This window comes from Temnothorax americanus, unplaced genomic scaffold, assembly GCF_048541705.1.
Source record: "Temnothorax americanus isolate GAGA-0224 unplaced genomic scaffold, ASM4854170v1 Scaffold5, whole genome shotgun sequence".
NCBI lineage: Eukaryota > Metazoa > Arthropoda > Insecta > Hymenoptera > Formicidae > Temnothorax > Temnothorax americanus.
The window spans coordinates 7,724,667-7,746,617 of record NW_027509657.1 but is presented as its reverse complement, the minus strand read 5'-3'; the positions used below and the strand labels follow the sequence as shown (position 1 = coordinate 7,746,617).

The following is a 21,951-nucleotide window of genomic DNA, read 5'->3' as shown; positions in this document are numbered from 1 at the left end:
GAACGTGAAAAAAAATTCGACGAGTCTTCTTAATCGGAGCTTCCTTACCTCCTGGTCAGTCGTATGCATCATTCCTCGGTACGTTTTGAATTCAGTCTGTGTCATGAATTGTTTTAGAAGGGTCGCTGTTGTTTGGCCCCATTTATATGGCACAATTGGATCGCAATCGCCGTGACATTGTAACAGCGGAGTGTTCCTATTACCTATCGCTTCCTGAAAATAATTATAATAATTATTCCATATTATTATGCGCGATTCTATTGTACATTATTACTCTACATTATCATGTATATTATGTATTATGTATATGATACGATACTTACCGCTGGGAATTTTTTATGTAAAAGAAGCCACGAGGATAGAGCTATGACACCGGCTAAAGGCTCCGGGAATGTAAGAGCACTGTATATGGCTAGTGCTCCACCTTGACTGAATCCTCCGAGAACGATGCGCGTGGTGGGTATCCCAGCTGCAACCTCCTCCGCTATTAACGAATGGACCATTTCAGTGGCCTTACGTATACCTTCTTCATCCTCTGGGCCACTGGAGTCCAGAGAGCGCAGATCGAACCTAAAATTGCAGGATGCATCAATAATCGTGTAACGCTGACTCGTAATACAGTTTTCATTAGAAACTTAATATTAATGCGTTCATCTCTTAAACTTACCAGGCAGGCATTCTGAACCCTGCGTTAAACGTCACTGGTATCGTGGGCCTGAAAACGATCAAAGAGTCACATATTAAAATACATTATTAACTTACAGCTTCAGTCGTAGGACATTTAAAGATATTAGCAATCACATACGCGGTAGGACAAATAACTTTGATATGAGGGGACCGCACTGCGCCCATGGAACTAGCCCAGCCATGCCTGAAAACATTTATTAAGTGCTAACAAGATTTATCGTTTTGCAACGTTACAAGTTACATCCATTCGCTCCAGACGTGAACTCACCCTGTATCGCCCAAGCCATGGAAAAATATTAACTGAAACACGGGTATTTCTTAGTACGAAATAAGACAGTATTGACTTTATTTGAAAGTACTATTTTAAAAAAAATTGAAATTTCAGATTTAAAATCCGTGTTTCGAGACGCGGTCGCGTCACTGAAAGTGGGCACAACGGTGGAAGACCGGTGGCAATACCCCATTCTCGGAGAAGCTGTATTTGATTGTTCCCGTTAGGATAACAGCCGCCGCGCCTCGCGGAAGACGCGCGATATTCGTCCAAGGAAAAAACCGACGACAATAAGATCAGTCAGCGAGCATCGAAACGGAGCAGTGATATCGTTTGCCGACGATCGGGGTGAAGAGAGGAAAAAAGGCGCAAACTTAAGGGAGCATCTTGCGCGGCGTAAACGTAATTCACTTATGATCAATTAGGACCGCACCACCGCGAGTGGTATAACCAAAAATTACTGCGCTACGTCTACGTAAGAGATTTGATATCTACCGTCGCTGTGTGCTTAGCCGTGGCCGAAATCACCACCGGGCTCGCCATGTTCTGTCGCTTTTTTGGACGGCCTGGAACAAATTCGAGCAATTGTGTAATAGTCTCGTAAAAAGCGTATAAAGCACGGCGCGTGAAAGAGAGAGAGACGCGACTTGACTCCCCTTCGCTCTATATTGGAGATCGAGTTCCGTATATGTATAGTGAGGGAAAAGGGGGGTGAAGAAGGGTAGAAAAGGAGAGAGGGACAGTGTGGCGTCAAACGCGCAATATTCAATTCACTGACATAATTTCTATTTACGGTCTCGCGCTTGATTCTCCCTTATCAGAGACCTTGACAATCTCTGACAATCGTTATCATTGATTGCGTAAATTTTGACGTTAAAGACTGCGCTAGTCGAGAGGTCGAATTTTTATAGTACCGGCATGCAGAAACGATTTCCGTTTTTTTCGAGATGAATTGGAGCTTGACACAAACCTGCGAACAGCAAATTACCCATTAGCTGTTTTAAAAACGCCATGGCATTCATCGATTCCTGATTGATTTCGCGGTCAACGTTGATCCTTCGGGCGTTCGACAGCGATTGGACACTTGCTTGGAAAGAAAAAGGAATTAAATATTAATTTGCGCGCGAACGTGTCTGCATGTCAATTAGTTTTGAAAGCGGTCTTCAATTGATGCACATACTAAAAATCTCGATTCGGATGGAGTTTGCGAACCAATTCACGTCCATTTTTATCAATGTAAATTAACTTTAATTTCGGTTTAGCTTACTTTTTATCCTTTTTCCAGTTCTAGGGATTAGAAAAAGATAAAAAGAGTAAGATAAAAAGATAAAAAAGAGGATAAAAAATAAATTAAATCGAGATTGAGAGATAAGTTAATCTGAATTAATATAGATTATAGATAGACATCAGATGAATGTTAAATCGATCAATCGCGCGTCGCGTCATAGTCGCGGAACGCAATATACCATATATGTACAGTAAAATTTAAGCATTAAGCGAATCTACCAATCGCAATGAAGAATTCTCGAGAACGTTAAGACTGCGATTTTGAAAATCTCGATTGCGATTGATCGAGCCGCCGCGCGCCGCGCGCCGCGCCGACTGCTCGAGTCTTATCGCTTATATTTTGCCGTGTCATACACATATGTATATGTACATACGTCATACAACGATACCCATTTGTTAAATATCCAATCGTACGAGGCGCGAATTAAATTGTAATTACTATCAAGTAGCCATGCTATATCGCTCTAGCGTCACGTGAAAAATATGAAAGGTAACCAGATTCTCACGTGCGCACTATGGTGACTGGACAATACAGTCGTCGCAACTCGGAGCAGTCGGAGCAGGAGCTGCCCATCTATCGCTCTCGATAACACATGGACGATGTCGAATACGTTTGTAAGACACGTGGGTGCCAGCGGTGCACACAGCACACATAGGCCAACGTAGGCACGTCATTTTTTCCGTCGCGAGATTTATATCGTCGGATAAACGCTTCTCTAGCGGTGCAAAGTCGATGCGAAGTCTCGATAGAGCGTTTTCTCACATTCTGTGCACACAACTTTGTCTCGATATATAATAAATGTTAAAAAAAAAACAAAAAAAGAAAAGAAACGAAAGATAACCTGTCCCCGTCAAGGCAAACGTTGCTGTAAATAACGTCTCTTTTTTGGCTTACCGTGAGACAGAACGGCGCGGCGGTTTAAATTAATTCACGTGTCTCGCAGCATTCCTCCCGTTTCGGCCCGCTCGGAGTCTCGTCGCCGTCGGGTCACGCGCAAAGAAAAAATCCTTCGACCGATAACGTCACCCAAACTCATTGGTTCGCGAACTCGTTGAACGACAAACAACGATAACGCGTATTATCCGTGCGCTCTGCCAGCAGTTAGTCGCTGCAATTAGGCCTAGAAATGACCATTGTCGCGAGTATCGTTTAGGAAAATAACGTTCGTTTTAACATATCGCTCTGAAGTTTGTTACTCGCGAGAAAAACTGTATGCGTGTGTATGAGAGAGAAAGAGAGAGAAAGAATAAAAACGTGCGGTATGGCAAAGATAGTCGTTGTCGGTTCGTGCATGATTGACTTTACCTGGTGAGTAAGGACGAGGCTTTTTTTTGCGCGTTGCAAAAGTTTACCCTGTCGACGATCGATCTGCGATTATTAATATTACGATTAAATTGTAGTTTTGTTATAACAAATATTATGATATAAGAGCGTCCCATTTTAAATAATGCATTGGTCTTCTGTAACTCGTAGACAAAAATGTTTCAGACAAAAGTTGCATGGTTTGGAGGGGGCCACACGATGAAGATATATATTATAGGCTTGTCGTTGGGTGACCTTTTCAAGATCAGATCAAGGTCACCTCAATTTTTTTAAATAAAACACTTATTTTTTATATTATATTCTTGTAGTTCTTGTCGAGACGTTTTCAAAACACTAATAAAGCTCGTATGGCCCCCTCCAAACCTTGCAACTTTTGTCGGAAATATTTTTGTCTATGACGAGTTATAGAAGGGATATTAAAATGCGTTATTTAAAATGAGACACCCTGTATAGACCTGATGATAAATGTATAATTACGAATTGCGTGAAAAAAGATGCTCTCACAACTCACAACCGCATGTGTTTGTGCCGTAGTAATTTCTAATTGTATTCAACGCACCTAATTGTAAATAAGCAACGAGTGAATTCGATTATAGATAGCTACAATCCTCGTATGTTATTGTTTTTTGAAAATAAACGTTGTCACACTTTTTAGTTTCTCTCCACGGTTGCCTAAACCTGGCGAGACGATAGTCGGGACTAGATTTGAAAAGAATTACGGCGGTAAAGGCGCCAACCAGTGCGTGACAGCTGCTAAACTTGGAGGATCTACGGCACTTATTGCTTCGGTAGGCATTTATTTTCTAGACAAGACTATCTGACTTTTTTTTCAATATTCATTTATTATCCGTTGCTGTTTATATAACTCTAATTAAGATTTTTGTGTTGGATTTACATGTATTGCTATTCTTTATCTCTTATCACAGTTAGGCTCCGACCCGTTCGCTCAAGAATACTTAGAGATTTTTAGAAAGGAAAATGTGGACGCATCTCGCGTGAAGATACAAAGCGACAAGCACAGTGGCGTTGCTCACATTGTCGTTGCTGAAAATGGTACGTTTTCGAAAATTATAAATCAGAATCTTTCCGAGTGCCTTGAAATTGCAATTCGTATGGGAAGACGTCAAATAAATTCCGACTAATCTAAGGGATTAAAATAATAGCCGGAATAAATAACAGCATTAAAATCAAACTTCTCCGTTAAGATAATCCCAACGATCCCTCCCGTCGCGCTCTAAGGCCTAGCTGTAAGTAATCGGAACGCATTTCGAATAACGTTCGCAGGTGAGAACAGCATCGTTATCGTGTTGGGCGCAAACGAATCGTTGACTCCGGAACATGTGGATTCCGCCGCTGACATGATCAAAAGCGCGAGCATTTTATTATGTCAGTTCGAGGTGCCGTTGGAAAGCACGCTGCGCGCGTTGAAGTTACACCAGGGCCACGGTGCGTTTCTCGTTTTCGCTCGGTTCGCCCCACATTATTACAAGTATCCGTTGTAAATCCTTTCTTTTTCGGAGCCGAACTATCGCAAGTCCCAGAAAAGACGTGGTCGAAAGCGGTGTCCTGCATTAAACGCGAGAATTACGTGTTATCTTTCAAATGACTCGCGTCTTTAAAGACTGACGATTTGCGATATCGCGGCTCTGAGACACACTTTTACATAATCGTATATAACGCGATAGGACTTTCAATTGTCAACGGGGCGCCCGCGCTGAAGGACCCTGACCCGGAAATCCTCAGATTATGCGACATTTTCTGCGTCAACGAGACGGAGGTATGTACGTGCGAAAAACGATTAGTGCGATCGTTGCGGTAACGAGACATCGCCGTTCTTTTTTTCCCCCCTCCCGAAACGCTCGATATATTAAAGAATTTAGTTTATGATATTTGAGGCATGCCAGAGATCCCGTTATACTTTTATAGGCGGAAGTTACGACGGGCATTCACCCCGTAGACCTGTCGAATGTGCAGCAAGTCGCGGACGAGCTTCTGGCCAAGGGATGCAACGCGATCATCCTTACTCTCGGGCCGCTCGGAGCTGCGTATGCGTCGAGAGTGAACAGAAGCGTCACGCGGATTTCTACTGCCGAGGTCCACCCTGTAGATACTACCGTACGTATTGCATATATATATATATATATATACACACAGTGTCGCAGAACCGTCGCGTCGTAGTTGCGGTAGATTGCACGGTGAATTTTTTTGAGTCGTTATTCAACGAAATTGAAGAAATTATTCTTTCTAAAGCGCACATTTTTGAATAACTTGATATACGACGGTTCTAGGACATTTCCTACAAATTTTTGTTAGATTTACGTAACACGACATATTTCGTCTCATTTTTCTTTACACAAGTACACGATCTGTACTTCCCGCTTATAAAACAATCTTGTAAATTGATTCTCAATCTCTTCACATTTATGAGATCACGATTGAAACGGTGCAGGTGAAAGTATTTGATGGTAGATGGTATTTGTCGGTTTGCGATCTTTTGAATGGACAACCGGTCAACTTCCGGTGAACTGAAACGCTGATTCACTTAGTGATTCATTGCCGAGTGATTGGCACGTAAGCATTTAAGAAGAAAATTGCCTCAGGTAGTTAAGTGCAGTGGTATGCGATGCAGGGTGCCGGGGATGCATTTTTGGGTGGGCTCGCATATTTCAAGGCGTATCATCCGGAGCTGCCGATGGACGAGTGCATCAGGAGAGCTTGCGTGGTTGCCACCAAGTCCATTCTTAAATTCGGCACACACGCGAGCTTCCCAACGAAAAACGATCTGCCGGGAGATTTATTTGTATAAACAAAAAGAGGCAGTTACCTCTCAAAATGTGTTATTTACAGATTTGATATTTTATCTCCTCTGTGTTACATATATGTATATATGTATAACTGAAATCTGTTTTGTGAAATCTTTTTAGATTGAATAATTGCGGAATAAAAGTAAATACCGAGAGTTTTATGCATAAAGTGCGTAAACATATACGTCCCATTTCCCAAAATTCAAAATACTTGAGAATAGCACGGTCACGCGTTATAATGCAAAATTAATGCAGCAAATTAAATTGATGACGGTAAAATACTTATTGTTAGAAAATATGTTCACATATACTATATAGGATGTAGAATAAAAATATATGTAGACTCAAAAGTCCAAGTACCCTATATACATGTCTTATTTGTTCATCGGTGCATATAGGAGATTAAATCTTTTTTAATCGTTTGAAAAACCGGTTGATCTCCATCGTCGATCTCCTCTGCGCAATTTTTTGCAAGATCCTCGACGAATATATCAATTTTTTTGGAGTCAAATAGGATTTGCCTAAAAATTCGAAGGTATGTTTAAACAACAACAACATTAGCATAACGTAAATAATGTTGCAGAACAAATTTCTACGTCCATCTCGCAAAAAAATGAATGAACTTAGAAAAAATTAATATTTATTCTGGGATATTAATTAAATATTCTAATCTGCGAAATCGGGGTCCAGCTTTATTCTTACTTTTCTTTCTCTCTTTGTTTTCCCGACATCCTGGTACCATTTGGCGTTGTAACTAAATTCCGAAAATTGGAAAAGGGGATTAATGTATTCTTATTTAATAACTTTAATACTTCAATTTTAAATAGAAGAAAGTAAAATAATCGAAATTTTGACGAGTAAAAAAAGAAATAACGAAGGGATGGTACGAATAAATTATAAAAGGAATTAATGAATATAGCTCAAGTAGTAAATAGAAATTCGCGATAATTTCGAGAATCTTTTTTAAGGTAAAAAAATGTCTGGTCGTGTACCGTGCCATTTATGCCGCGTTAGGAAATCTCATTTTAATATTACGTGCCTCTGCCCGTGACGAATAAACTAGTACACTTTTCGAATTTCGGAGATTTTTCTGTCTCCAAATGTATTCGCGTGTACACGCGCACACATGTACGCGCTAGATAAAAAAAAATAACGGTAGGTAATGGTAGGAGTTAGTAAAAATTCCAAGCGTTTTCACGATACGCGCGTTCTTCGACCTTCTAAAAAAAAAAAAAAAGGAGGCACGTCCGGGAACCCTGCGAGAGCACCTGGTGATGCCACCTCGACTGGTTCACGCGAATGTGCAGCGTTATTCAAGAGAGGGGGAGTGATGGAAGGGGCAAGTGTGCTTGCGTGTAAATGTCATTTAATATGCTTTCGCAAGGTAGTGGCGATTAATTTCTTGACAGTCACATCGTGGCGACGACGATAGGTCCATGCCGCTCTCAGCGTCTAAAATATCAGTATCGCCGCGAACTTTCGTCGGTGCGAGGACGATGGAGCTCAGCGGCGCGCGGCGATGGATCCGTCCGAATGCCGGAAACCGCGGCGCGGGCGAAATCGGGAACGGGACGGTTCAGCTTCCGCGTGGTGTCTCATCGGTAATTCCCCGAAGTGTGAGTTAAGAAAAAAAATTCGACGGTAATCGGTAAGGGGGAGTCCTTTCCCTCGATATACGTGCAATCGCGTGCGGTCGCGTGCCAGGCCAGGTCGGTCGGCGGTATCCGCGAGATCCGAGGCGCGCGAGCGTCAACGCGGAAAAATTGTGCCGCGCGTAAACGTCAAAAGGGAAAGGCGTTGCGTTATTTACTTTCGAAGTAAAACCCCCTCGCGCGCGTTTTCGTCGCGCGTAATCGTCATCGTCATCGCCGTGCTCGCGGTGGCATACGTGAGGATATTGCTGAGAGCGAGGGGGATTCCGCGAAGCACGAGACATTCGGTCTCTCTTTCCGCTATAAGTGCGGGCATTATGCGCACCGAGGTGTGACGTCAATGGCCGAGATGGACAGCGATACTAAATCCATGTTTAAGGGAAGAGCAGAAGCGACGGCGACGACGACGACGACGGCAACGAGGATGATGGCAGGTCCATCGAGAGGGAACCGAGGAGACCTCGTGACGTCAAAGAGGAGGGCGCGCGTCCGAAGAAGAGGGAGTCGCTCGCGCCGCGCTAAAGAAACTCTTCTTGGGGCCCCGGTCCGGCCCCCCGCGGCCCCGTGCACCCAGGGGCTGCACAAGGTGTGGGCAAAGAGAGGGGAGATATATTAGTCACATTCGTGTATACCGGCACGCGCAAGCCCCCGTTAAAGTGGGGCAATACCACCCACGTGCACGTTCGCGGATAGGATAAAAAATCCTTCGAGGATCAGGGAATTCTCAGTTTTAAGCAAGCCATTAAGACGATCGAACCGAGACGAGAACAGAGATAACCACCTCGTCTCTCGATCTTACAAATTCCGACGACAAGTTCGCGTTGAGTGATCCGTTGAGGGAATCCGCCGGGAATCCACAAAGTTACCGAGACTCTCGCGTGTCTTGCGTTGGTCAGCGCCGCACGCCAAACTCTGACCGGCGAATTATCACAGAGAATCGCGCGGCACATCCAGCCCAAAAAACAGCCAGATTGTCGAAATATTTTCGACTTGCGTCAAGTGGCCGAAAGATCCGTCGGATGGTCGATCAAATTTGAAAAATTCCGATTCGAAATACCGCGCCGCGTGTATTCGCGGTCTTCCAGTGTCTCGCTGAGATACGCACCGTCAATTTTGTCGACGTTCAAAGAAAATTCGATAATCGAAAGAACCCCGGAAGATAATCAATTTTCTGGTGGTAAAATTAATCGCTTGAGCTTGAAGAAATTTCCCTGAACCTGCAGTTATCGGCTTTGATCGCAATCGCTCGATCTATTATCATCGTTCCATCACATTCACGTAAACGATCGACAGAAATTATTCGGAAAGTGTCCAGAAGATAAGTCGACGTCGTTAATAAAGAAGTTTAGTGGAAAAAGTAATCATCCGTCACAAGCAAAAGAATCGGGTTCGATTCCTATAGTTTTGTCATCTCGCATATATGTTTAAATGAAAGATATTATTCAACTGTGATTAAGAAACGCGATAGAAAGAAACAAGAGCAAAAAAGAAATTGAAAAATCCCGACGTTAGTGCGTGGGAAAACAATTTATACCGGGAAAAGCACATCCGGAAAGAAAATCCATCCCGGGTTGTTCTAAGAAGAAGAACAAAAGCGGCCACATCATCGATAAAGGTTGCTGACCTCCATGGGAGGCCTACCTTTTATACAAATTTCGGACTAAATCAACACAATGGCGATATTCAAAGTCGGATTTTACCTGTCCGTTCTCGCCGCCTGTATCGTCATTAGCCCGTCGCTCATTCAAGGCCGGAGTCTGAGGCGCCGACACGGGCATCATTCCCATTCGAGTCATTACAATCTCGAGGAATCGCTGCCACGAGATCTATCGGGACGTCTCGAAGATGATCTGGAGTCCTATCGCAATTCCTACGGACAGACGAAGACACGCGGACATCCTCAAATTTTGAATCGTTTCTCGAAGTACGAGGGCTCGGAGGATCGAGTACCACCGTACTTCCGCCGTTCCAGACACGAATCTGACTCGAGAGGTCGTGAGTCCTTGCGACCGATGGAGCTCGTCGCCAGGAGAAAACGTCACAATAAACATGACAGCATGGCCTATCAAAAACTGAGCAAACCCAACGAGCAGAACGGTAACCACCAAGGATCGAACGATCACGAACCCAAGGTTTCCACAAGACCGATCGAGAACGATCCTCCTTTCTTGGAGCTGGAGGTGAAGGAGGCGCAGAACAGATCCATATGCAAGTACACCGTGGAGTCGGTACCGGACGTTCGGGGTTCCCGGGTACCAAAGGATCTGGAGCATGTGAAATGCAATTACATGCAATCACACTGTCAGGGCATCTACTGCTGCATACAAACGTACAAAAACATCGAGGTGTCCTATGGCGATGGCGAGAAGGAGAAAATGAGGCTCTACGTAGGCTGCGTGTGCGCCGAGATCTCCATCTCCAATGATGTACGGGAGTCGCATCTACCTATCGACGATTGACACCGAGGGACTCGCGAGACTAACTCGGGGAGGAGGGAGGGGGGGGGCAGTGACGATCCGCTTCGGTGACGAATTCGCTTCGATGGCAACGGCAACCGGCGGTGATTTTTTTCGAACACCGGCACGAATCGAGCGGGACGCGTCTTCGGAGACGGCGATCGAAACCAAGACGGCGAAGAACAGAATTGTTGTCATGAATGACGCTGCGTGCAATCGGCAATCCGCGGACGAACACGTCTCTCTTTCCTTTTTCTCTTTGCGTAGGAACTCGTTTGAAGATTGCGCCTAGTGACGCGCGAATACCAGGAATTTAACAGATTTACTCAAACGTTTGACGTTAGAACGGCGACAGGGATTTATGGGGACTGCGGCGGAGAGGTAAAAGAAGAAGGTTTGCAAAAGATCCAAGTCGCGACGCGCGCGCGTGTATACGAGATCGAGACGTCTCTTGTCGGTCCTTTGCCCCCTTCGTTCTGATATCACTCGCAGTCGACAATATGTACGCGTATCCAACTCACAAAAATCGCAATCATTCTTCCGATGCATCTCGTTCTAAATAAATTCACAATAAAAACGGTGATACACAAAATGCGATACATCGAGGTAACAAGATACCGTGATATAAGGACGGTAGCCGATAGGATGGTAGCAAAGCGAATCAAAATACGTTTACTCGCTGTCGATTCACAGTTCGTTCGAAATAAATCGATAAAGAAGACGGTTGCAGAAAGCGCGAGGAGACCATGGAAACGGCTGTAAAGACACATTTCACCGCTTTTAACGCAACGGAAAAGAGAATTAATTCATGCGATATAATACAAGAGATTTTCAGAGTGTCGTAAGAGAAGATCTGACAAAATTAGCAAATAAATAGTAAAACTGATTACTCGATAAATATTTAAAATTGTTTAGAAGAAGCAGAGATTAACGCAAAAGTACTACAGCCCCCGTTCCATTTTTTTCTCCAAGCCCTTTCTGCAGGCCTCGCAGGATTTGCAACGTCTGAGCATCTTTCGGACAACCTGCATATAAAGTAGCGATTCAAGTGCCGTGACGTAATACCGTGTATACGTCTCTCCCAGTAGGAATAAGAAATTATTGTTTACGCTCTAGGTATTTATAGATTCTCTATCGGCCGTGTTGTTGCCAAACAATGTGATAAAACACGTACTCGATCGTAACCAATCGCTCAGGTAGTGCTAAATCCGGTCAGACACGCACGTAGCACGTACCCGAATACAATTATCATCGCGCATTCATCACGCGCGTCGTTTAGATGGATAATGATTGCACGAGTGAATCATTAATGTCCGTCGCGATTGACGCACATTATCTATTTATTACATATACATCGCGTATCATCCCGTCTATTTATTTTCGTCGGCACATTCATCCGTTCACTTATATATTTATCTATTTATTTATTTATTTATTTATCCGTTTATATATTTATACAGGTATTTATTTCTAACCGTTTATGCAGCACGTAACGAGGAATTATTTCCGATCTATTTAAAGCGATATAATTTGTGTTTCGCAGAGATACAAGCAGGAAACAGCTTCGCGACAATTCCGAGCGACGGAAAGCGTGTACTTGTTGAAATTTACATGTGTTAATTGGCAAATAATATGACTGATGTAATTAGGGTGTCAATAGAACCAAGCGTGATTTGTATGAAAGTTATTTGTGAATTTCTAAGTAATCTTAAATAATTTGTACGCGATCTTTTTTTTTTACATGTATGTATGCCTATGTAATAAGAGACGAACAGTATTAAATACCGATAATTCGATATATCGATTATAAAATTGTAATTGTAAATTATCACGCGTATTTTTATACTCTTATAAGAGATTTTACTGCTGTGGTTTAATGGAAGACAAACAGTATTAAAATAAAAATAATATTTCTCTCTAATAATGCGTTTTTTTGTGCTTTTCATAAACGTTCCCCATGTTAAATTAAAATGTATTTAAAAAAATGTCCAAAACCATATAATCCTTCAATTTTTCAGGATCAAAATGGCGTAAACGAGGATTGCTTATGTTTTGTTCGCAACTATAACGGTATATGCAAAATTGTTTCAAGTATTTTAGCTTAAAAATATATTACTTTTTGCATTTTTAAAATTATTATTAATATAATTATTATCAATTTGTCTATAATAATTAGCTTGATTCGAAAAGAAATATTCTAGATTCAAGTATCTGGAAAGTACCACGGTGAAAGGAGAAAAAATATTCAACGTTGCCTTTCTATTAATTTTCGCTTCTTCGCGTATTATTATTCTTCCTATTCCTTTTCTTTTATCCAATCTTTCAAGTTCCTTGTAATTTTTTACTCTGTCTTCATCAGTTTTTGTTACATGGAAGAAACACACGATATAACACCTATATATCGTGTGTTGTAGCAAGTCGACAACTGCGAGGATTCTCGATTCTCCTCGTAAGAACGACCGGACTCGGAGGATTCGCCGCATCTTCCGCGAAGGAGTCTCGCGAGTCGGTCTTGTCGGCGCGGCGCGGCGTCAGGGAGCCTGGCGGTCAGACGGCCGGTCTGTGACGAATACACGGAATACGGAATACTCCTTCTTCCGCAGGTGAAATCCTCCGATATATTGCTACACAGGTCGGCAGCTCTGACGTACGTTGGACGATCTCTCGATCGCGCGGTGATTCACGTCGAATTCCTCGTAGGCGCGCGTCTTCCGATGAGGGATTTCCCTGAGGCGCGAATCTCGGGGGCCGCTGCGGCCTATTCGAAATCGCGAGTCACGGGTTGCCCGATGTGCGTGGCAGCGCGCACACGTATTGGTAACCCGCGCCGCAACATAATCACCGCTTAAGCTACAGCTCAGGCATCGCGCGATGCATTGCGAACAAAGAGACAGAGAGAGAAAGAGAGAGCGAGAGATAAGGAGAACGTAGAGGACTAAGGGAGAGGGCCCTGCCATGGAGGGGCAGGACGGGTCGGTAACGGAAGACGAGCGATTTGAGATATTGCAAAAATTTCCGATGTGTCATCGCGCGGAAATGCTGAATTTTAACGGGGTATCTCTTCCCGCCTATCCTGTGCAACCGGCTGACATTCGAACGAAGGCATCGTGCGACGGCGACGACGACGACGACGACGACGGCGGTGGCGACGGCGACGGTGAGGGGAAAAAAAGAAAGACATAAAACCGCAAAGAGGCGAAATGTAGCGTCCGAGAAAGACAAATGGATGTGCGCCTAGAGTTTAACTCGAGCGCGCGCGCGAAAGCGCAAATTCTACGCAGGGCAAATAGAACTGCAAATACAAAGGCGGTTTATATTCTTTTCTCCGTTTTTCTTTTATTTTCAGCCCAAAACAGATTCGTTACATCGCTGTGAAATTTATGCGGTCAATCGTAATCGATCTAGAACGCAATCTAATACGACTTGGTCCGCGAAGAAGGTAACGCGCGGAGTTTGTCTAAGGTTAGTGCCGTTAACCTTTAGCAAACCTGTTATTCCGCGTCTAGTGTCTGGCGCGTTAGACACGAGTGTCCGAAATCATCGTTATCACCGTTATCACCACTACAATTTCGGATCGCGATGCGTGAGGCGATGCGGCGTGTTTGCGTTAGATCGATCGCATTCTCGTAACTCGAGCTTCGGTGTCTACGCAAAAAACAACTCTGCGAGAGAGAGAGAGTAGCTTGAGCTGCAAAGAATTTTATTTACTGATCTCTTACGAATTCTTTTAAACTACATTATTAGTTTACCATGATCTTTAAATTTTAACGACTTGCATGAGCATAAAGAATTTTTATAGTCCCGCGCGGCGATGGCGGCGAACACGGCTATATATTATTGACAAGGATATATTTACAGGAATATATTTACGTATACTTGAAGTATAACGATCGGCTTACGACGACGGCACGGCCGACGGTACATTTTACGCTTTAGCAAGATAATGAAGTGTAATCCTATATTTTCTTCGCAAGAATAGGAACGGCTTTTTTGCGAGTTTTTTGCGCGAGCAAACTTTTCCACGGTGTAAGCGGCAGTTAACAATGGCCGATCACTTTTTCCTTTTCCTCTCAAATTAATGAGCAGGGAAATATCAAGTTTTTCGAGAAACCTCTGATTTTAATATAAACTTTCGATCACATCGAGTCATCACGCTCGTCGAGGCGGGCCATTGTAAAAGATGTTGCCATGCCGCGCGCGCACGATTTACATAAGGAGAATACGCTATCTCGCGAGAGAGCGACATTATTTACGACGATAAAATTCTTCGAGAGGTCGAGCAGGTTCACACTCGTCTCGAGATAATTTTGGCGTCCTATTTTTGACCCAGACGCTTTAAAAGTGCTAATTTTAATATTAAACACGTAACGCGCGCATCACACGCGTCGTCGGACACCAATAAAAAGAACGTTTATGCTAACGTTTTTCTGCGTCCGTCCGACTGTCCGATCACCGGCGCGGGCGGGTGCTATAGCGTGACGCTATCGCGCCCAAATTGGCATAATGTCGTTTTATACTTCTGCTTATAATCGGAATCTCGGGTACCTTGAAAAATAGCCGGTACAGCCGGTTTTAACGAGCGTGTCACATTATACCGAGACGATTCTTTGGTGATCTACGGCATCTCTGCGCACCGCCAGCCCAGCCGAATTATCGACTGACATTTGCGTGGGACACGATTGCGTAGAGCGGAATAGAGCGAGATAAACAGGTGATAAGGTATGCCGAGGGATGCCCCGGCATACCGCAGTCTCTGATTTGCATGCGAAGTAAAGTCACTGCGAAGGTCGCCGCGAGCTCGCACAAAAGTATTAAGTAAGTACACGTCGCATATAGGCTTCTACGCAATGCGCGCCCGCGCCGGTAATAATGGCTTTTTACGCGCGACAACGAAAACTTACTGACTGACGTGACTCTGCGAAATATCGATGGACGTCAACCCGAGCGAGATCGGATGTCTGGGCATTTATTATTCAAGGCGCAAGTAGAAACATTTTTCCCCCTCTCCCAGTAATGCACGAGCAATAAAATTGACGATGGGATCAGTCTACGATCAGAGTTCGAGGGAGACAACAAAAATTAATTGCTCGTCGAAATAAATTTATATACGTAACTGCTAAAACAACTACTCGAAAGTAATCAATAATTGAAGATATTACTGCAATAATTTTATCAACGTGTATTATCGTAAAATCTTTTTGACAGAAGCGTTTTCTTTTGATTCTTCGATCGATTTTAAAGCGCACATGTCACGCAAATATATTTGCGAATTCTTACAGTACTATTTTTTCGAAAAGAAAGCGCTATTTTTTGTATCGAATGACGAGAATATAATTACAAGTGGGAGAACATTTTTCATTAGGTATCGTCAAGTTATATAAAAATAATCTTATGCATATGTATATATCTAAAACTCCGATTTGAATATTAGAAGATATATTGCCTTTCTTTCAATAAATTATCTCAAGAAACTTTGATCCCGCTCTAATCAAAATTAATTTACGAGAACGTCTTAACTTAATTTCGCAGCGCGGGAGCAAAAAAGACAAAAAAGAATAAACGTTCTTCATATCGTTTTTAATTTCCTTACAAATACACGTATTCTTTCGCGTTTGGACGGAACAGTGTTTTTGATATTAATTCTTTAGTCGGCGTTGCATGTGTCGCCTGGTTTACAGCAGCACGTCCGGCGGTAGGATTTAATTTCGCATTTTTTTGTTATTGCTCACAGCAGAACAAAAGCAAAAGCCTTTTTTTTTTTTTATTAAGTACTCTCGTCGTTTTTTCCATTTTTTCGCCGTTTCTTGATCCCATTAACGTCGCGGCTTCGTTTTGTAATACGAAACAAAATGCCATGTCTGACGTCAAATAATCGAATAAACTGATAATTTTATCGGTATTTATCAATATTATGAACATTAAAGGTTACAATACATGTTGACGTCAATGGCAAAGAAATGTGTCGAGCCCAATTATAAAAAGTTTCAGGTATCGGTTGACGTCAAAAACAATCGAAATTTAAGTTGAAGAATGTGAGATAATGTCCAGAGATAACATGTGCGTGTGGGATGTGTCTGCGATGCGTCTGCGACAAGATATTGTGAAATATTGCGATTACGTTGCCGAATAAAAGCCATGAGCTAGAGAGCGCGAGCCAGAAATATTTTCAACTAATGCAACGTTTTACATGTATGAGCTTTAAAGGTAAATAACGATCACATTTTAATATTTTATCGCCAATTTCTATTTAAAAAATGTAGAAATTTAAAACAGAAATAGAACTGAAAGATCTTATATAATAGAAAACTAGTTTAAAGTCATGCATATGAGCGAAAGTAAAATATCACATGGTTTCAAAGGATTCATCTTACGCGTTTCGGAGCAAAACGCCTGGAATACATCGTTTTTTGAAAATTCGACTTTGTCGGACTCGTTCGTTGCGGATCGAGAGTTCCGATGATTCGAGAATTGCGGCATTGCGGCGGTAACGAGGATCATCGATAAATCGCCGGAACAAGCCGGGCGGCCGATGCGACGACCACGATCAGGGAACCCTTTTTTTTCGGGCAACGATACGGAGGGACGGTGGGTCGCGGACCCAGGCAAAGCTCAGTAGGAAGTAATCGGCTGAAGGGATTTCGTATTTATCGTATACCACGCACACCCCTGGCGAGCGCGCGTATTTCGTTGCCGTGCGAAGCACCGCGGATACGTACTACGTGCGCCTGTGGACGCGCGCGTCCACGTGTACACGTGGAAGGAAACCCGACGCGGAAACCGAGCAGAGAAAGAGAGAGAAAAAGGGATGGTACGTATTTCGAAGACTATCAATCATTGGTAACCTGTAAAGGATCTAATTATCCTGGAGCTGACTGGGCTCCGTTCGCTGCACCCACCGCTCGTCTTGTCCACCCCCGGTTGGTGGTAGCGCTTCCACCCCCGATGCTCCGCGTCCCGCTTCACCCTCCCCCTTTTGGGAGGCCCCCTTTTTCGCTCTAGCAACCACCCTTTTTCACAGGAGAGCAAGGCGGACGAAGACAGAACGGCAGCGAAGGAGGAAGCGAGGGGTCGGGGAGGGAACGGGAGGAAAGGGTGGAATTAGAGAGAAAAGGATCGCAATCGAGAGAGCGTTGCAAGAGTGCAAAGAGCGAGCTTCCATCGAGGGAGAGAGAGAGGGAGAGAGAGGAGAAAAAAGGGGGAGATAGAGAGAGGTAGCGGGTGTCGGTGCGCCGCCTTTTTTTCGTACACGCCAACCCCATGTCTGGTGGCGTGTGTGCGCGTGCACATGTACGCGCGCCAGTGTGCGTACGTGTGGGGCAGGTGTATAATAGTGAGTGCGGGTAGTTGGTTAGGTGGCCCGGTCGATATATCAGGGCTCCGCTGCAGCTGTCTGTCAGGCTCGCGAACTCAGCGCTAGACGACGGGCTCGGGGTCTAGAGAAAAAAGCGACGGGCTCGTTCCTTCTCTCTCTTCTTTCTCTTTTTCCCTCTTTCATCCCCTCGTTCTCGCCCTCTTTTTTCCTCTCCGTCCTACGTTCACATCCTCAACCCTTCTCTCGCTCGACCGCTCCTTCTCCCTCTTCTTCCTTTCTCTCTTTCTCTCTCTCTCCCTCTTTTTCTCCTTCTCTCTTCATCCCTTGCTATTTCCCTCTCTTTTGCTGCTTCTGGGTAATTTTTCATCGTTGCAGCGGACGACAGAAGCGCCGCGACGGCGGAGGCGGCGTTGCCGCGGATACGCACACGAAGACGAGCGTAAGCGCGCGAGCGCGAGACCGCACGGGGGTGATGGTGCACCGATACGTACGAACCCGCGAACGTACAGTGCGCACGATTGTCGGATATATCGTCGTAACGCTCTGAAAAATTTAAGAGTGAAAAGAAACGCACGACTGAGACGAGAGTTCACGTCGATCCCTTAATCCTTCCGCCGCCGAAAGCCTCTCGCATCTCTTTACGCGCGGCGATCCGACAAATATTACCTATTATCTATTTTAAATGCAACATTACACGCAAATAATTACAGGCATTAATAGAGCATTGTGTTCTGCTTTGACAAACGCGATTCGACGGTAGAAACATATTTCCCATCGATGTCTGTTAATCTCGTCTTAGGGTAACTTTATCGCTTCTCGTAAGACGGCAAAAGTATCGACCTTTTGATGTATTAATGTAAAATCAATCTAATACTATAAGTAAAAAATTTTAAACATGTATGTTTTGTTTATATTTTTATTTACATTAGTGTATGCAATTGCGTTTCTATTTTTAATAGATATTTATTATTATCTATCAATTATATCTTATAAGAGAAAGATAAAATTAGATCAGATCTGGCTTTTTTTTTGGTAGCGAAACGAAAGTTCGAGAGGAAGGACTTTATGGAATTAAATAATAACCTTAGGGTATTGGAGTACCATTTTTGTCAGTGGAATTTTTTACTGCGGTCGTGTTCGTTCCGATACCGAAAAAAAACTATGTCGTCTGTAAAGTAAGCGTTTCGTTTAATATAAAATAACATAAAACAGTTTTGAGATTAAAATGTGATATTACATTGTGCAATTTTGAATAAAAAATATTTTATATTCGGCAAATCTTTCTATTTTATTTTTAAGAGAATTAGCGAAATATGAAAGCCAAAATTTGTATATAAATTCGCTAAGTTTAAATTCCAATGAGATACCAGAGAAAGATCTCTAATGGTTATTTATGACAATAGAAATTCGAGGTAAAATGTACTTCTGCGACATGTACAGCATGGAAAATCGAATTGGTCGAAATTATACCGATTTTGAGCGCCCGCTGCACGATAGCAGGGCGTTTTCCGTTGTCAACGAGGCGCACTGTACGCGGACGGAAACCACCGCAGCCACGTGGACCAACACACGCGGAAAACCCGCGAAAAAACTGTCCAAGGCGCACGCATACTCGCAACACACACATACATCCAGAGAGCATACGCGAAAGCATGGACACATATATGAAATGCGCTCGCGCTTTATACGGGCAGTGGCCCACGAACACCCGCGAAAAATCCGCTCAATCACACCCTCACACGACTACACCGCGTATCTGTCCACGCGCACCCACACGCGCTTGTCCCCCTTCCCCTCCAACGAGGCGCAAAAGCGCGCGCGCGCGTGAGCACACACACATACGCACACGTAGCTGCATACGTATGTATGCACACGAGACGCTCGGAAAGATCCAGAGATGTGGATACACAGAGACAGACGCGATGGTAGGTAACCCCCGCGAGACCCCCTGCGCAGTCACCCCCGTCTCTCCCTCTTCCACGTCCTCTTCCTCCACCTCACCCCATCCTCTCTCGTGGTAGCAAACCTCTCTAGGGGAAAAAGTAGGAAAAGAGTGGGGAGGATCGATTTTTACTGGGGCAACCGCCCCTTCCCCCTCCCGCATGCACCCTCCTGCATCACCGCGCGCCCCCTTCCACGCTCCCTTCTCTTCCCTCACATCCTGTACTTTCCTGAGCTAGCCATGCCATGCCCTGTCCCGGTCGTAATGCACCGTCTCCGCCCCGGCTAACACCCACCCACCCCTTCCTCCCTCACCGTTAACCGACCCCCCAACCCCCCGATCCCCAACCCACTCACCCCCTCGTGCCTCTTGTCCCAAACGTCCGTTCATCCGTCCTCGTCTTTCCGCGCGCACTTCGGTCCCCGCAACATTTTTCCTCTTTTTATTCTGCGAAAATATTCAAGAGAGTTTCGGATGATGGTGCATGACGATCTTTTACCTCGATGCTTGCCTCCCGACTTCCGTCGGGACGTTAAACGCCACGGCGGTCAGGCCGGAGGAGGATGGAGTTGGGGATGGGGATTGGGAGCGAAAAAAAATTAGAAAACGGCTTTGAGCGGTTTCACCGTGGCTCGCGGACGGACGGCGGCGGCGGCGGCAGCGATGGCGAACCATCGGAGAATTCGGTACCTATGTGGCTAAGCGAGGGGAAACAAAATCCTGAAAGTGAAGAATCGCGAGATTTCACGAGAATATCGCGCAAGCCGAGGGCTACGCGTCCCACGTTTTATCCTAAAAAAGAAAGAAAAATAAAAGCGTCTTGAAAACTTAAGCGTCAGTAACTTCGTTAATCCCTGTTAATCATCGTAGCCTCTTTTGCAAACAATTTTATAGAGTACATCTTTGATGTAATTTTGTGATCTTATTTAATTGAACCAATTATACATAAATCTAAATTATTGTTATAAAATTGGATAATGTGCCGCGCTCTATCAAATGCGAAAGTATAAGAAATTTCAGAATAAATTACGTGTGAAAATTAAACGTAATGAGATTGAGTTAAAGTATTGTAAGTGTAATCCCTTATCGAAATAGTTGCGCGTGTTTCAAATGCGTTACATATAATAGCTTTACTGTAAACATACACAAATGCAATGTGACGTGTATATCCACACACACACACACATCAGTCACTATTGAATATGAATCTTAAACGTATTAACACGTGATAAGGAAAATATGCTTTTCTAAAAAATGATGCCATAGACTGAATGACGTCAAGTCAGCAAGATAAGCGTCGATAGTACTTAATAAATAAAATCGTTAATATTCTCGGACAATTTCCAGCTTGTAGATATCGTAATTCTACGCAATCTATCGCACATCACGTATGATTTTACGTCACGAGCAAAGTTATCGCGTTTGACAGAAATTTCTCCCCCATGGAAGAAGAATTATCCTATTTCTTTGTAATGCCTCACCTTGGCGATGATTTAAACGTTAATTTCATTATTTCGGGGAAGTCATTGATTCATTATTCCGTCTCGGTGATTCCGTCCTATGATACGCACGTTCGCATTATCGGCGCGTTCCACGCTGATTCTCTCCCTCGCATCGTTCTTCTTTTTTTTTCCGAGCGTGCTCGTGCTTCTCTCTTTGCTAACGGCGGTGCCTCTCCAGAATGACAAGGTCAGTAGCTGGCATCGAAGACAGGTCGGGGCGATTGTTGAGGTTGCGGATCGGTGTCAAGTAGGTACCCTATGCCATGTGCGGCGGCCCATTCAGTCGTTCGTTCATTCAGAAATATCCTGCCTCTTCTCCCCCCTTCATCTCTTTCTCTCTCTCTCCTCGCCATTCAACAAGTAGATCATCGAGCCTATGCGGCACCCTCTACCGTCGGACCTACGCAACTTCCAAGGGTTACGAACTGACTGAGGGGGTTGTTATGCAATAAATCCGAGTTCCCTCGAGTCTCCTTCAGGGGCTCGCGCGTCCTGCGGAACTTCCCGCGCGTCTCTCTCTCTTTTTCCTTCTTCCACCTCCTTTTTCTTTATCCCTGTATACCGAGTACCGAGTACGCCAGAGAAGTCGACGACCTCAAGGCCGTTGTCGACAGAATTTTGAAGGGTCGTCTTGTGCGAAGATTGAGAAATATCCCCGTGCATCGAGTAATCGTATCGATGTCGTTTACGTAAAAAGAGACCGCGCTGCGACCC

General features: G+C 44.1%; 3 protein-coding genes across 8 annotated transcripts in view; 2 read left to right on the top strand and 1 right to left on the bottom strand.

Moving 5' to 3' along the window:
- Apt1 (Acyl-protein thioesterase 1) overlaps window positions 1-21,951 on the bottom strand; it is a 36,415-nt gene that overhangs the window by 1,503 nt on the left and 12,961 nt on the right. Inside the window, exons 1-8 of one of the 3 annotated variants that reach the window (XM_077418011.1) lie at window positions 3,141-3,282; window positions 1,929-2,045; window positions 1,454-1,524; window positions 956-987; window positions 806-871; window positions 668-715; window positions 324-570; window positions 49-213 (exon numbers count right to left, since the gene is read on the bottom strand). In XM_077418011.1, the coding sequence (XP_077274137.1) occupies window positions 49-213; window positions 324-570; window positions 668-715; window positions 806-871; window positions 956-987; window positions 1,454-1,524; window positions 1,929-1,980 (681 nt within the window). In that variant the 5' untranslated portion in view covers window positions 1,981-2,045; window positions 3,141-3,282. Of the gene's footprint in view, window positions 1-48; window positions 214-323; window positions 571-667; window positions 716-805; window positions 872-955; window positions 988-1,453; window positions 1,525-1,928; window positions 2,046-3,140; window positions 3,283-21,951 lie in introns of those variants that run through there. The other 2 variants (XM_077418012.1, XM_077418010.1) reach the window with 2 other exon arrangements.
- Window positions 3,405-13,803, top strand: LOC143903931 (ribokinase). 4 transcript variants are annotated; one of them, XM_077418015.1, is made up of 7 exons: window positions 3,405-3,554; window positions 4,225-4,357; window positions 4,496-4,622; window positions 4,854-5,015; window positions 5,255-5,346; window positions 5,496-5,684; window positions 12,025-13,803. In XM_077418015.1, the coding sequence occupies exons 1-7, from the start codon at window positions 3,469-3,471 to the stop codon at window positions 12,115-12,117; spliced, it is 882 nt and encodes a 293-aa protein (XP_077274141.1). In that variant the 5' UTR covers window positions 3,405-3,468; the 3' UTR covers window positions 12,118-13,803. The 4 variants fall into 4 exon arrangements, with proteins under 4 accessions (XP_077274141.1, XP_077274140.1, XP_077274143.1 ...); XM_077418014.1 differs by lacking the exon at window positions 12,025-13,803 and adding an exon at window positions 6,199-6,739; XM_077418017.1 differs by lacking the exon at window positions 5,255-5,346.
- On the top strand, window positions 6,893-12,008 carry LOC143903933 (uncharacterized). The gene has a single exon (XM_077418021.1). The coding sequence runs from the start codon at window positions 9,699-9,701 to the stop codon at window positions 10,482-10,484; it is 786 nt and encodes a 261-aa protein (XP_077274147.1). The 5' UTR covers window positions 6,893-9,698; the 3' UTR covers window positions 10,485-12,008.

Bases quoted from the DNA above. Each gene is read 5' to 3' on its own strand.
- LOC143903933 (XM_077418021.1), top strand. From the start codon at position 9,699: ATGGCGATATTCAAAGTCGGATTTTACCTGTCCGTTCTCGCCGCCTGT.
- LOC143903931 (XM_077418014.1), top strand. From the start codon at position 3,469: ATGAGAGAGAAAGAGAGAGAAAGAATAAAAACGTGCGGTATGGCAAAG. The intron at 4,623-4,853 runs GTACGTTTTCGA...TAACGTTCGCAG, and splicing joins CATTGTCGTTGCTGAAAATG to GTGAGAACAGCATCGTTATC. The intron at 5,685-6,198 runs GTACGTATTGCA...TATGCGATGCAG, and splicing joins TCCACCCTGTAGATACTACC to GGTGCCGGGGATGCATTTTT.